We start from the raw sequence: 13,190 nt of genomic DNA on the forward strand, positions 1-13,190 counted from the left end.
CACGTCATTTGACTCCGTCTTCCTCTTGGCCAAACTTTAATGAAAAGTTTTGTTAAGAACTTTTGCGCTGGAAATTTCAACGCTTGAATGAAGGCGCCTCCAGCGCTTTGTGGGCGGACAGAGAAAGAGAGAGCGAGAGAGTGAGAGAGAGAGAGAACGAGATAGAGAAAGTTGGTGTGTGGCATCGTGCCTGACATCAGATTGTTTTTGCAGCGGCGCTTGCCAAAAGTCAGTGAGACTTACTAACCTGCCCATAAACAACAACAGCTACAACAACAACAACAACAACAACAACAACAATGGCAACAACAACAATGGGCAGTACGCGTTGGTAAATGGTATCAATTTTGTTATTGCAGTTGCTGACGCTGTTTCACCTGCACTTTGAAATTATTTACCTGAATAAACATTTGGTATTTTAATTACACAGCTGTGTGTGTGTGTGTGTGTGTGATGAGACTGGGCCACCGCTGTGGGGAGGCGATAACTTGGGCATAATTGAATTAACACACAATTTACGGTACATTGCGTAAACTTTTTCCTCTGCCATGTTTGTGTGTGAGGCACGGAGGCTGTGCTGAAGAGAGTGAGAGGGGCACGAGGCTAATGCTGCAATCGTTGGCGGCTTGCCTGCAATATCTCTGTCATATATATTTTGGCAAACAATTTCCACAAAACTTGCGCCGAATTGAAAAATCTGACAAGAAATATGCCCACAACTTGCATGGGATTTAGCCCGTTATGAAACGCATGTCATGAGCTATTTTTACCTAATTATCATCATATTTGTGTCCCCTAGCTAATGAAAAAAAACCTATAATAAAATAAATATAAAATCTATTTTTATTAATTAATTTAATTTTAATAATCTTAACAATTTATAAATCTATTTATTAATCTTAACTATTAGAGCTTAATTTTATATAATCCTATTTAATTCATTAGCCCAATGCATTTAGGTGGAATGAATATAGGACATGGTATAGCCCCTCATTTATGGATTTTATTTGTAACGGATTTTAATGAAGTGAAAGATTTTTCAGCTATTTATTTCAGTTCAGTTTGGATGACTTAGATTAAAGAAGAAATATCATTTAAAGAAAATTACTTAAAATTCAAATTTATTTATAGTTTCGAGTTATATTTTATGAATTATAGTTATATAGTTAAATTTTGATTACATATGAAGAGAAAGGTACAGTAAATACATTATGATAATTTTAATAAAGTTCATCTAAATTTCTTAATTAAATTGAAGTAATTGCTTTTTAGTTTACTCAAATTTAATTGTCAATATAAATCGCATATATGCATTGCTTAAATTAAGTTTTTATAAATTGTCTTTAAAATTGTTTTCATGTATTTTTGCTCTTTCCATTTTGTTGTTGTTGTAATGAAATACACTGAAAACGCCGCCACTTGAGTTTGTTCATTCATGGCCAGAGCCATGTGCAATAATACAATATAAGTACGAATACGAGTATTCGAATGAGTGTTTGCCCGAATGGGTAGATGCGAGTATGTATGTATGTTGTCTGGCTTACGGATTGGAGCGGCTATCGGTACATGTGTAGGCATGTGGCATGTTCTACATGTGTCCGCTTGCCGCTTGCTGGGCTTGACTTCCACGTAATTACGAAACAGCCAGCAGACAAACGTTGCAAGGGGCCAGTGACTGTAGCCGTAGCTGCGACTGAGGCTGAGGCTGAGGCCTGAGACAGCCGCTGCGTCACATGTGGCACTGTGGATAAGAGTTGTAGGTAGCCCAGTAAGGGCCTTGTTCATGTCCAGATCGGGGCGACGAGTGTGTTACACATGTAAGCCGTTACAGACAATGCCAAAGTGGCAGCGATTGAGTGCAGGAGACCCGACGGTTTTTGAAGCATAAGTTAAGTAAACTATTTAATTGGATTCTATATAAATGGATTGTACGATTGAAATGAAAATGCGGAATTCTCACTATACCCATACAATATCTTCAATTCGCATTGAAATGTAAACTTACACAATGTTGCTATCACTCGAATGATAATTTTAATGCATTTCTATATGAGCTGCTCTTAAAGGCTCGCGTAAAGTTTCTCATATAGATTTATGCTTTCTCAAGGGGCATAAAATCTAAAATCGTTTGTCACGTTTTGCACATAAAAGGATTTTCAATTTTCCAATGTGACAAGCGCGCATTTGCATACTGAAGTTGAAATGTGTCGAGTCGAAGTCGCGCTGCGGGGGCAGCCGATGGTCCAGGAGGGGCGCACAGCCAAATGCGAGGCAAATCAAATCAAATTTTATGTAATGCCATGACCAAAAAAAAAAAAAAAAAAAAAAATCAAAAAAGAAGAAAAGAAGCCCTATAAGGCAGCATTTTGAGATTTTGCGCTTTTTATTATCAATAAAATAAATTAAATCAAATTCTGCAATTTAATTGCCGTCGTAAAAACAAAGAAAAATCTGAAAAAGAGCGTGACAGAAAGAGAGAGAGAGAAAGAGAAAAAGTGCTGAGGATTTGAATTTGTCTTGTGGCTGTGCGGACACATTATGCGAATGTGCCACAAAACGTGGTAAGCCAAATGCGTATGACATACGGGGGGAAATACGTGTAGAGATTCGATATTGGACCAATAGCTTAATTTTTTTTTTTCTTCTCTTAATATTTTCTTTTCTTACATTAGCCAAGTGCAATGCGTGCATAAAATTCAAGTTGTCGCGACTCGCGAGCTCACAATCTCATGCTCTTGCTGAGAGTTCAATGAATGTGACAGATATTTATGCAGAGGCAAGCAAATACATTAATGAAACATTTAAAATAAAAAAACTTTTTGGTTATAAATGAATTTCCTTTTTTTTTCTTATTTATATATTTTAATTATATAATATATATGTATATTCATATTTTGATGTGTTTTTGATCTGTTAGAGCATTTATAGTTGGCCTGAAGAAGTTTTCTTCTTGCCTCAACGCTCGAAGCATGCGTTTTTATGCTCATGTTGCTCCCGATGATTTTTGGGAGTAAAGTATCTGCATCTGCATAAGTGGTCTAACGAGCAAATAGGTTTTTTGTACGTATGTGTGTGGGTGTGTGTTGGTGTGGGTGTGCTTGTTGTGTACTCCTTAACGAGATTTATTTGTAGACAACAGTTGGTGTCTATGTTTTTATGGCACAACAGCCACAGACAAATTCATCAACCTAACGACAAGGACGACCGTCTCTGGGAGCTATTATTGCCACCCAAAAATACATTTCATACGCGCCAAAGTTGTGAAAAAATAAAAATAAAAAAAATAAAGTAGAAATCGTTGAAAAACCAAGAGAAAAAATTAAATTGCATTTGTATGTTTCGCTCGCATGTAAGCAGAGACATCTTCTCCTGCCTTTTTCTTGCTATCAGATGCATCTATTATGTGTGTGCATCTGCAAGTTTGTCTCTCTCTCTCTCTCTCTCTGTGTGAGTGTGAGTGCATGCATTAGTTAAGCTTTACATTTGCACATTAAAAGGCGAATTGTGTTTGAGAGTTTTGTGCATTTCTTGCAGCGCCCAACTGCAAATGTTACTAAGCCTTTAAAAGGGATCCAAGTCGAAATATTCTTAAAGCATTAAATACAAAATAAATTGCATTAGTTAAATGAGCTTGCACTTTAATGTGCTTCGCTTCAAGAGCTGATGTCATAGCATTTCTAAATTCATATCAGAAATTTTATTATGTGATAATTTTGGAGGACACATACTATTATTAATATATAATAAAGTAATTTATTTCAATAAAAATAGTATTTTTGTAAATTCAGTTCGTGAATCATTTCAATCGAAAAACTGAATTTTTAGCTTTAGCATTTTTTAACTACCATATCATTTATTATTATTATTATTATTATTATTACTACTTTTTAATTAATGTATTTTCTTAAAAGTCCCTTTATTGTCATTAATTTACTAAGCATATATAAGAAAACTTAGAGGAATTTTCTAAGTTTCCAAGATATATGCAAGTATACATTTTTAAAAAGAATTTGAAAAAATCTTTTTAAAGGGCCGCAGATAAATATTGTAATATACTTAAAACCAGAAAAAATTACAGCTGATCTCTTTGCTTTCAGTTTAAAAAATATGTTTCATTTACGAAAAATAAAAATGTTACAAAAATTTGTAGCACTAATAATGTATTTGTAGAATAGCTTAACGAAGAGCTGTACCAATAATAGAGCTAAACCGATCAACGTTTGGATTCTGGCCAAATGCGTCTATACCCAATAACGTCGTGTTTGTGTAGGTGTGAGTGTGTGTGTACAAAAAAAGTAATTAAGCAATTCGAACGCTTTTTGACATTTCCAAAAATATGTCAACCCAAGTGACTCGAGAGTGTGCGAAAAATGATAAAAAAAACCGAAGCACAAAAATTGAAAGGCAAAGAAATGGCAAACTGATGCCTAAGGCCCAGTTGAGATATGGCAATTGCTGTTGCTATATATTGCCAAAAAGCCGAAACACAATCGGAACGTAATGCTTGATCGGGCGGCTAGACACACTCATATATATATATATATATATACGTATGTATATATACTAAAATTATAGCTCTATCGATTGTTGTTGTTAAGTTTTTTGGATGTTATTTTTATAGCTGTGCGCTGTTCGCATTGGCACGACGAGGCAGCAGTTCGACGATCGGCCGATCTTACGTATATACCAACGCGACGGCTAAGTATAGACAGTGCCTGTGTGTGTGTGTGTCTGCGTGTGTGTGTGTGTTTGTATGCGCCTGCGTAAGAGGATCAGTTGTGTGGATCATTTGAGGCGGAATGTGGAAGCAAAAAGCCCAACAATAACAGCAACTACAACAAGAACATCAGCGAAGACGACAACGTCGAAATCTTTCGGTATATTTTTGGCGTACGATCTTAGCTATATAGCCAGCTATATATCAATAGATATATACGCCTTATATACAAGCCTGCAGCAAGACAAGAAGACGAGACAAAGCTATTAATATATATAACTATACAATGTGTATATATACATATACATATGTATATAAATTTATATATATACATATGTACATATGAATGGAATGAAAGTTCTCATCGCTGCGGGCACTCTGGTAAGCGGAGTAGGTGAGCGGGGCGGTGGGTGTTGGTGAGGCAATTCTCGATTCTTTGATTCTTGTGTTCTCGAATCTTTTTGGGGTAGCGTTCGGTCGGCCGTTCGGGCAGCCGGTACAGTTATAGCCGGGCAACGCGTTGGGGGCCGCACAGTCAGCGCCAAGAATTAATTTGAGAATATTTTTTGCATCCTTTAGTGCATTACCGATTCTGTTGTCGAGCTGTGAAGATCGCCTGACTCCGGCCAGGTCTCGCTGCTTTGTTTATAATATACAAAATAATAATAAAAAAAGAAAAAGAAAATTTAAAAACGAAAATTAAAAAAAAAAGAAACCCTGATCATGTGCTGACCTGTGCTCAAATGACAAAATTACTTTATGAAACATTTTAAAAACATTCAAAAATATACACAAAAAAAAAAAAAAAAAAAGAAAAATATAAAAAATAAAAACTGAAACTGTTGAACGCGAAAGTGAAAGGATTTCCAAAGATGGCAACATTATTCGAAGTCTTTGTAATCTGCTAAAATTCAGTTCAACCATTTGCTGCGCCTCGATGAGACAGTCTATGGCTATTTATGGAGCATGCTACAAACTGTATAAAAATACAACAGAAATTGCCAGAGAATTGCGCATGTGTCTGTGTGTATTTGTGTACGTGTGTGTGAGTAATTGGGTGTGAGTGCCTGAGCCTCTGGGCTGAGGTATGCGGCTAACATACTCATCGCTATTTTCGTATATATAGCTGATGAAATACGTATAGAAAAATTCTTACAGCCATATATTATATACAGATCATACAAATTATATAAAATTTTGAGTCCATCATTTTTTTTTTGTTTATTTAACTTTTTGAAAACTATTTTTTTTAAGTTCTCTCATTGGCTAAAAATATATATTTTTTGTTATATAATGAACAAGTACAGTTAGCGAACTATAAAACCTATTTTTAATTAAAATATAAGAAATATAGGCTAAACTGCAATGATGTTCATATATATAAATTTATACATGAATTCATATATGCATAAATTTTTGTTAATTCGTTAATCATTTAGCTCCTTGTCAACATATTAACATTTACCGTGTTACGAATCCAGCTCGTTAATTAATTTGAATTAAAATATGTGCGCTTTAATAGCATTTCAATAATTAGTTACATGGTCGTATGGTCGGTTGATGCAAAGCTATTATTATTCCTGCTGGTGTACAATTTTCACAACTCCACACAGTCCTCTCCCTCTCAATCATTGTCTCTGTCGCACTCTAGCCTTGGCTGTGTACATTTTATTTAGTTGGCTCGCCATATAACAGACTTGTTAATGTACATGAAAGTGCATAAAATACGAAATACGAAAGTATTTTCAGACAGTGAAGTCGGGCGCTATTGACTGCGGAATTCTTCAAAACGCTACTGCGTTCATTATTTTTTTGAGGTTAAATTTGTCTTAAAATCCATTTAATGTATAAAACCCTAACCCTAACTTAATAGTAATAGGAGCATAACAGTGCGATTAAGTTTTTTTTGCAAGAAACGTGAAACGTTAGACACATTTTTGGCAAATGTCCAATTTAATTATAAGCCTATTCAACTGGTCTCTGAGATCAAATACAGGAATCAAAATGTAAAAAAAGAGTGTAAAAATAGTTGTAAACATAAGTCAAAACCTGAATTTGTGCTATTGATATCCACAGCAAAAGCAAAGAAGCTATTGCCGTCTGTTGGGTGCTACCATGTACCATGGGTTTCTTAGCCGAGGGACTTCTCATATGTTTATCCTTCGTTGACTTGTTCGCTTCAGATACAGGTGCAGATAAAACACATCCAGAATCACGCGTTTGTTGATTCCATTTTTGCACGGTCTTTGCTTTTGGCAAAGCTGTCGACAGTGGTATCACTATTGTCATTGGTAAAAATATCGACTGAATGTAGTTGTTACTCGTGGTGTCATTTCTACCATCATCATCAACCTTTTCTTTTGCACGGTCGACCCTCACCGCGGCCTCGGATTCTGTTACAGCTGTGGCAACTAGCGCAACTGATTTTAGATTTCCTAGCAACGGGTATAACTATAATCTCATCTTCTTCATTCTCGCTGGAACACTGTATCTTTCTAGGTACCGGTCCAGATACGTCACTCCCCGAATCACAAATTATCGGTGGCCTTCCTTTTATAGCACAACATCCATTGAATTTATTGGTTACCTTTGGACCATCGTAGTCTTCATCATCGGTGGAATAATTCATCTTTCTAGATACTGGTTCGGGTAAGTCACTCCCCGAATCGCATGGTTCCACCGACCTCTTTGGAATCTTACAAGTGGCATCGCATACCGGCAGAGGTATTAAAACGGGTGGTGCTTTTGCGTCTATATTGCCTAGCACCATGGGTTTATTGGCGTTGGGGCTTGCTAGAGGTCGTTCGCCTTCATCATCCGAGGAAAGATATACTTTCCGTCTTTTCCTCTCTCTAGAGATGTCGCTCCCAGAATCACATGTTGGCAGTGGTAGAGGTACCGCTACTGGTGCACACCATTTGCAGCAATTTAACTTGCACTTCTTAGGCCTGGTGCTTGTTGCAGCTTCGTAATCTTCATCATCTGTGGAATGATACAATTTTCGAATTTTCTTCGTTCTAGATACGTCACTCCCCGAATCACATGGTTCTACCGACCTCTTTGGAATTTTGCAAGTGACATCGCATACCGGCAGAGGTATTAAAACTGGCGGTGCCTTAGCATCTATATTGCCCAACACCATGGGCTTGTTTGCAGTGGGGCTTGTTAGATGTCGTTCGCCCTCATCATCTGAGGATAGATATACTTTCCGCGTTTTCTTCTCTCTAGAGAGGTCACTGCCCGAATCACATGTTGGCAATGGTACAGGCGCTGCTACTGGCGCAAACCATTTGCAGCATTGTCCCTTGGGTCTCTTAACACTGGGCTCTTTAGTACTTTTGGCGACTTCAGCAGCGAAAGGTGGAGGTGGAGGCAACTTTGCGGTTCTCATCTCCAAATCAGGTGGTTGCACCGACTTTTTTCGGGTCTTGCATGTTGGTACACATATCGGTAGAGGTATGCAAAGTGGCGGCGGCTTTGCGTCAATGTTCCCTATCACCATGGGTTTATTAGCTGTGGGGCTTGTTAGATGTCTTTCGCCTTCATCATCTGAGGAAATATACGCTTTTCGCGCTTTCTTCTCTCTAGATAGATCACTACCCGAATCGCATGTTGCCAGCGGTACAGGCGCTGCTACTGGCGCAAACCATTTGCAACAGCTAAACTTGGGTTTCTTAATTCTCATACCTTCCTCGTCTTCATCATCAGTGGAGTGATATACCTTTCGCGTTTTCTTCTCCCTAGATACGTCACTCCCCGAATCACATGGTTCCACAGACTTTTTTGGAATACTGCAAGTTGGTACACATATTGGTAGAGGTAGTACTGGCGGTGCCTTGGCATCTATATTTCCAAGCACCAAGGGTTTATTAGCCTTGGGGCTTGCCAGATGTCTTTCGCCTTCATCATCGGTGGAATAATATGCTTTTCGTGCTTTCTTCTCTCTAGAGAGGTCACTGCCCGAATCACATGTTGGCAGTGGTACAGGCGCTGCTACTGGCGCAAACCATTTGCAACAGCTAAACTTGGGTTTCTTAATTCTCATACCTTCTTCGTCTTCATCATCGGTGGAGTAATACACCTTTCGCGATTTCTTATCCCTAGATACGTCACTCCCCGAATCACATGGTTCCACTGGCTTTTTTGGAATACTGCAGGTTGGTACACATATCGGTAGAGGTAGTACTGGCGGTGCCTTGGCATCTATATTTCCAAGCACCAAGGGTTTATTAGCTTTGGGGCTTGCCAGATGTCTTTCGCCTTCATCATCCGAGGAAATATACGCTTTTCGCGCTTTCTTCTCTCTAGAGAGGTCACTACCCGAATCACATGTTGGCAGTGGTACAGGCGCTGCTACTGGCGCAAACCATTTGCAACAGCTAAACTTGGGTTTCTTAATTCTCATACCTTCTTCGTCTTCATCATCGGTGGAGTAATACACCTTTCGCGATTTCTTATCCCTAGATACGTCACTCCCCGAATCACATGGTTCCACTGGCTTTTTTGGAATACTGCAGGTTGGTACACATATCGGTAGAGGTAGTACTGGCGGTGCCTTGGCATCTATATTTCCAAGCACCAAGGGTTTATTAGCTTTGGGGCTTGCCAGATGTCTTTCGCCTTCATCATCCGAGGAAATATACACTTTTCGCGCTTTCTTCTCCCTAGAGAGGTCACTACCCGAATCACATGTTGGCAGTGGTACAGGCGCTGCTATTGGCGCAAACCATTTGCAGCATTGTCCCTTGGGTTTCTTAAGACTGGGTTTTTTAGTACTTTTGATGCCTTCAGCAGCGAAAGGTGGAGGTAGGGGTAATTTTGGAGTTTTCATCTCCGAATCCGGTGCTTGCGCCGGCCTTTTTCGGGTCTTGCATGTTGGTACACATATCGGTAGAGGTATGCAAAGTGGCGGCGGCTTTGCGTCTCTATTCCCCAACACCATGGGTTTATTAGCAGTTGGGCTTGTTAGATGTCGTTCGCCTTCATCATCCGAGGAAATATACGCTTTTCGCGCTTTCTTCTCTCTAGATAGGTCACTACCCGAATCACATGTTGGCAGTGGTACAGGCGCTGCTACTGGCGCAAACCATTTGCAGCATTCTCCCCTGGATTTCTTTGGCCTACTGCTTGTCGCAACATCGTAGTCTTCATCATCGGTTGAATGATACAATTTTCGCATTTTCTTCGTTCTAGATACGTCGCTTCCCGAATCGCATGGTTCAACAGGTTTTTTTGCGGTCTTGGGCTGTGGCGCACATACTGGCAGAGGTAAAGGTGCTGCCACTGGCCCAGACTTTGCCTCTTTATTGCCGAGTACCATAGGCTTATTAGCTGTGGGGCTTGTCACCTGTCCTGCGCCTTCATCATCAGTGGAATAATGTATTTTTCGCGTTTTCTTCTCTCTCGATAGATCACTTCCCGAATCACATGTTGCCACTGGTACAGGCGCTAAAAGAGGTGCAAACTTTGGCCACTTGCAGCATTCTCCCTTGGGTTTCTTAGCACTGGGTTCTTTAGGAGCTTTGACGACTTCAGCAGCAATAGGTGGAGGTAATTTTGGGAGTTTCTTCTCCGAGACACGTGCTTGCACTGATTTTTTTCGGGTCTTGCATGTTGGTACACATATCGGTAGAGGTATGGGTGCTACTACCGGCGTCACTTTCCGCTCTTTAGGACCCTTTTCCTCTTTACTGCCCAATACCATGGGCTTATTAGCCAAGGGGCTTGTCATGTGTGTTTCACCTTCATCCTCGGTAGAATGATATCCTCTCCGCTTTCTAGATATTGGTCCAGATACCTCACTCCCCGAATCGCATGGTTCCCCAGGCTTCTTTGCGGCTTTCGGTTCTGGCGCACATATGGGCAGAGGCAATGGCGCTGCCACTGGCACAAACTTTCCCTCTTTATTGCCGAGTACCATAGGCTTATTAGCTGTGGGGCTTGTAACCTGTCCTTCGCCTTCATCATCCGAGGAAATATACGCTTTCCGCGCTTTCTTCTCTCTAGATAGGTCACTACCCGAATCACATGTTGGCAGTGGTACTGGCGCTGCTGCTGGCGCAAACCATTTGCAGCATTCTCCCCTGGATTTCTTTGGCCTACTGCTTGTCGCAACATCGTAGTCTTCATCATCGGTTGAATGATACAATTTTCGCATTTTCTTCGTTCTGGATATGTCGCTTCCCGAATCGCATGGTTCAACAGGTTTTTTTGCGGCCTTGGGCTGTGGCGCACATACTGGCAGAGGTAAAGGTGCTGCCACTGGCACAGACTTTGCCTCTTTATTGCCTACCACCATGGGTTTGTTAGCTGTGGGGCTTGCCAGATGTCCTTCGCGCTCATCATCCGAGGAAATATACACTTTTCGAGCTTTTTTCTCTCTAGAGAGGTCACTTCCTGAGTCACATGTTGCCAGTGGTACAGGCGCTGCTACAGGCGAAAACCATTTGCAGCATTCTCTCTTGGATTTCTTAGTGCTGAGGGCTTTTGCACCTATCTCGTCTTCATCATCGGTGGAGTGATATATTTTCCGGGTTTTTTTCTCCCTAGATATGTCACTACCCGAGTCACATGGCTCTGCTGGCTTTTTTTCTGTCTTGGCTTTTGGGCCACAAATTGGCAGAGGTATAGGTGCAACCACTGGCGGTTTGCTGGTCTTCGTTTCTTTAGTGCCCAGCACCATGGGCTTATTAGAAGTACGGGTTGTTATATGTCGGAGACCTTCTTCATCGCTGGTATGAACCTTTCTCTTTCTAGATACCGGTCCAGATAGCTCGCTTACAGAATCACAAGTTTCTTGCTTCGACTTTCGCGGGAATCCTATGGGCACTGGGGCAGCTATTGGCACCGGTGTAATCTTTGAGTCTCTCCTGCCTTGTGCCTTAGATTTTTTCGTACGTTTATCACCTTCTTCATCGGAATGATCCTCTTTTTGCAATGCTTTCTTTTTTGTTACCCCTCCAGATAAGTCACTGCCAGAACCACAACTCTCTTGCTTCGATTTTCGCGGCATACCAAGAGGCAGTGGCAGGCTTCTTCGCGCAGGCTTAACCTTTGGCTCCTCAGCTTCAGGTTCTTTTGCCGGTACTGGCATCATTTTTGGCTCCGCAACTGCTATTGGCTCTGGCTCTGGCTCTGGTATTGCAACTGGTACTGGTATAGGCGCTATCGTTGGCTCAGGCACTGGCGTTGGCTCTGGCTTTGTCAATGTCATTGGTACATCACAGACACACTCACACTCCACCGGAGTTTCAGTTGGCTTAGCCTCGGCCTGTGCCACTGCAGCTTCATCCTCAATAATATAGTACAATGGATCGTACTGGCATAGACGTTCCTGAAACAGTTCCGGGCCCGGGAAGCTGGGCTGGGTGCCACGTTGGCCAACAGCATGGGCTGCACAAATATTAGCAGCACTGATGTGACTCTCACGCATCAAATTGGGATAGATTGATATATGATAAGCCAAGCTGCCCAGAAAAGCATCGGACGCACCGGAAGTATCCGCCAAACAGCGGACACGCGGTGCGGGAACATAGGTGCACAAATCCGGTTCACTTCTTGACATGTAAACGGCACCCCTATCGCCCATGGTAATGATCACACTATTGGCACCCATCTCAATCAGATCAGTAGCCGCTGCTTTGGCATCCTGCAATGTATCGATCTGCTCACGACTGGTTAGCTGCCCCGCCTCTAATCTATTACAGCATAGAATCGTTGGTGCTTTGATTAGTTCCAAATTCATGTTTGGGTGGGCTGGCGAGACATTTAATATAGAAACACCCTTGAATTGATGTAACGCAAAGAGGACAATCCTCTCGTCTGTTTCCAGTTGGCAAAGTAGAACTTTAGCATGCCTGAACAATTTTCTGGCGCTCAAAACATCGGTGCACTTTAGCATCATATTCGCGCCAGATAGTACAATGTTCATATTTCGGGCATTTTCAGCAACATTGATCTCAGTCAGGCCAGTTGACTGGCCATCAACTATTTCAACATGATCTACATTGATTTCCAATTCTTTCAAGTATTCTAAGTATTGTGCGCCTAACTTATCGTTGCCCAGTTTTGAGATTAGAGCGCATCTGGCACCCAATTTTGCAGCAGCCACACACTGATTAGCCCCCTTGCCCCCATAACAACACTCACGATGCACGGCAAAAACAGTTTCTCCCGATCTGGGCAGTTCATTGACATAGCTGCATGAATTCGGAATACTTGCTATAGTTTGAACAAGGATTTGTATTGAGGCGAGCTTACGTAATATAATCAATATTTGATGAACCAAAGACCAAGACATCTAGCTCCATTTCATCTTTTTTTGTGCATACATGGGGACAGGGTGTTTAAAAAACGTACTGACTACAAATTTAAAAATGAATGACTTAAAACTCATTTGTTGAGGTTCATACATATTACTTATAAATCAGTAAATCAGATAAGCGAAATTCCGATTACTGAGGAACAATGTTAC

The 13,190-nt window shown here is 40.8% G+C and overlaps 1 protein-coding gene across 1 annotated transcript; it reads right to left on the reverse strand.

Moving 5' to 3' along the window:
- Window positions 1-6,651: 6,651 nt before the first annotated feature.
- LOC108609653 (uncharacterized) lies at window positions 6,652-13,183 on the reverse strand. Its single transcript, XM_089463545.1, has 2 exons — window positions 12,977-13,183; window positions 6,652-12,915 (listed from the first exon to the last, which is right to left on the reverse strand). The coding sequence occupies exons 1-2, from the start codon at window positions 13,024-13,026 to the stop codon at window positions 7,065-7,067; spliced, it is 5,901 nt and encodes a 1,966-aa protein (XP_089319671.1). The 5' UTR covers window positions 13,027-13,183; the 3' UTR covers window positions 6,652-7,064.
- Window positions 13,184-13,190: the final 7 nt, after the last annotated feature.

This window comes from Drosophila arizonae, chromosome 3 (assembly GCF_054131065.1).
Source record: "Drosophila arizonae isolate 15081-1271.41 chromosome 3, UAZ_ARI_1.0, whole genome shotgun sequence".
NCBI lineage: Eukaryota > Metazoa > Arthropoda > Insecta > Diptera > Drosophilidae > Drosophila > Drosophila arizonae.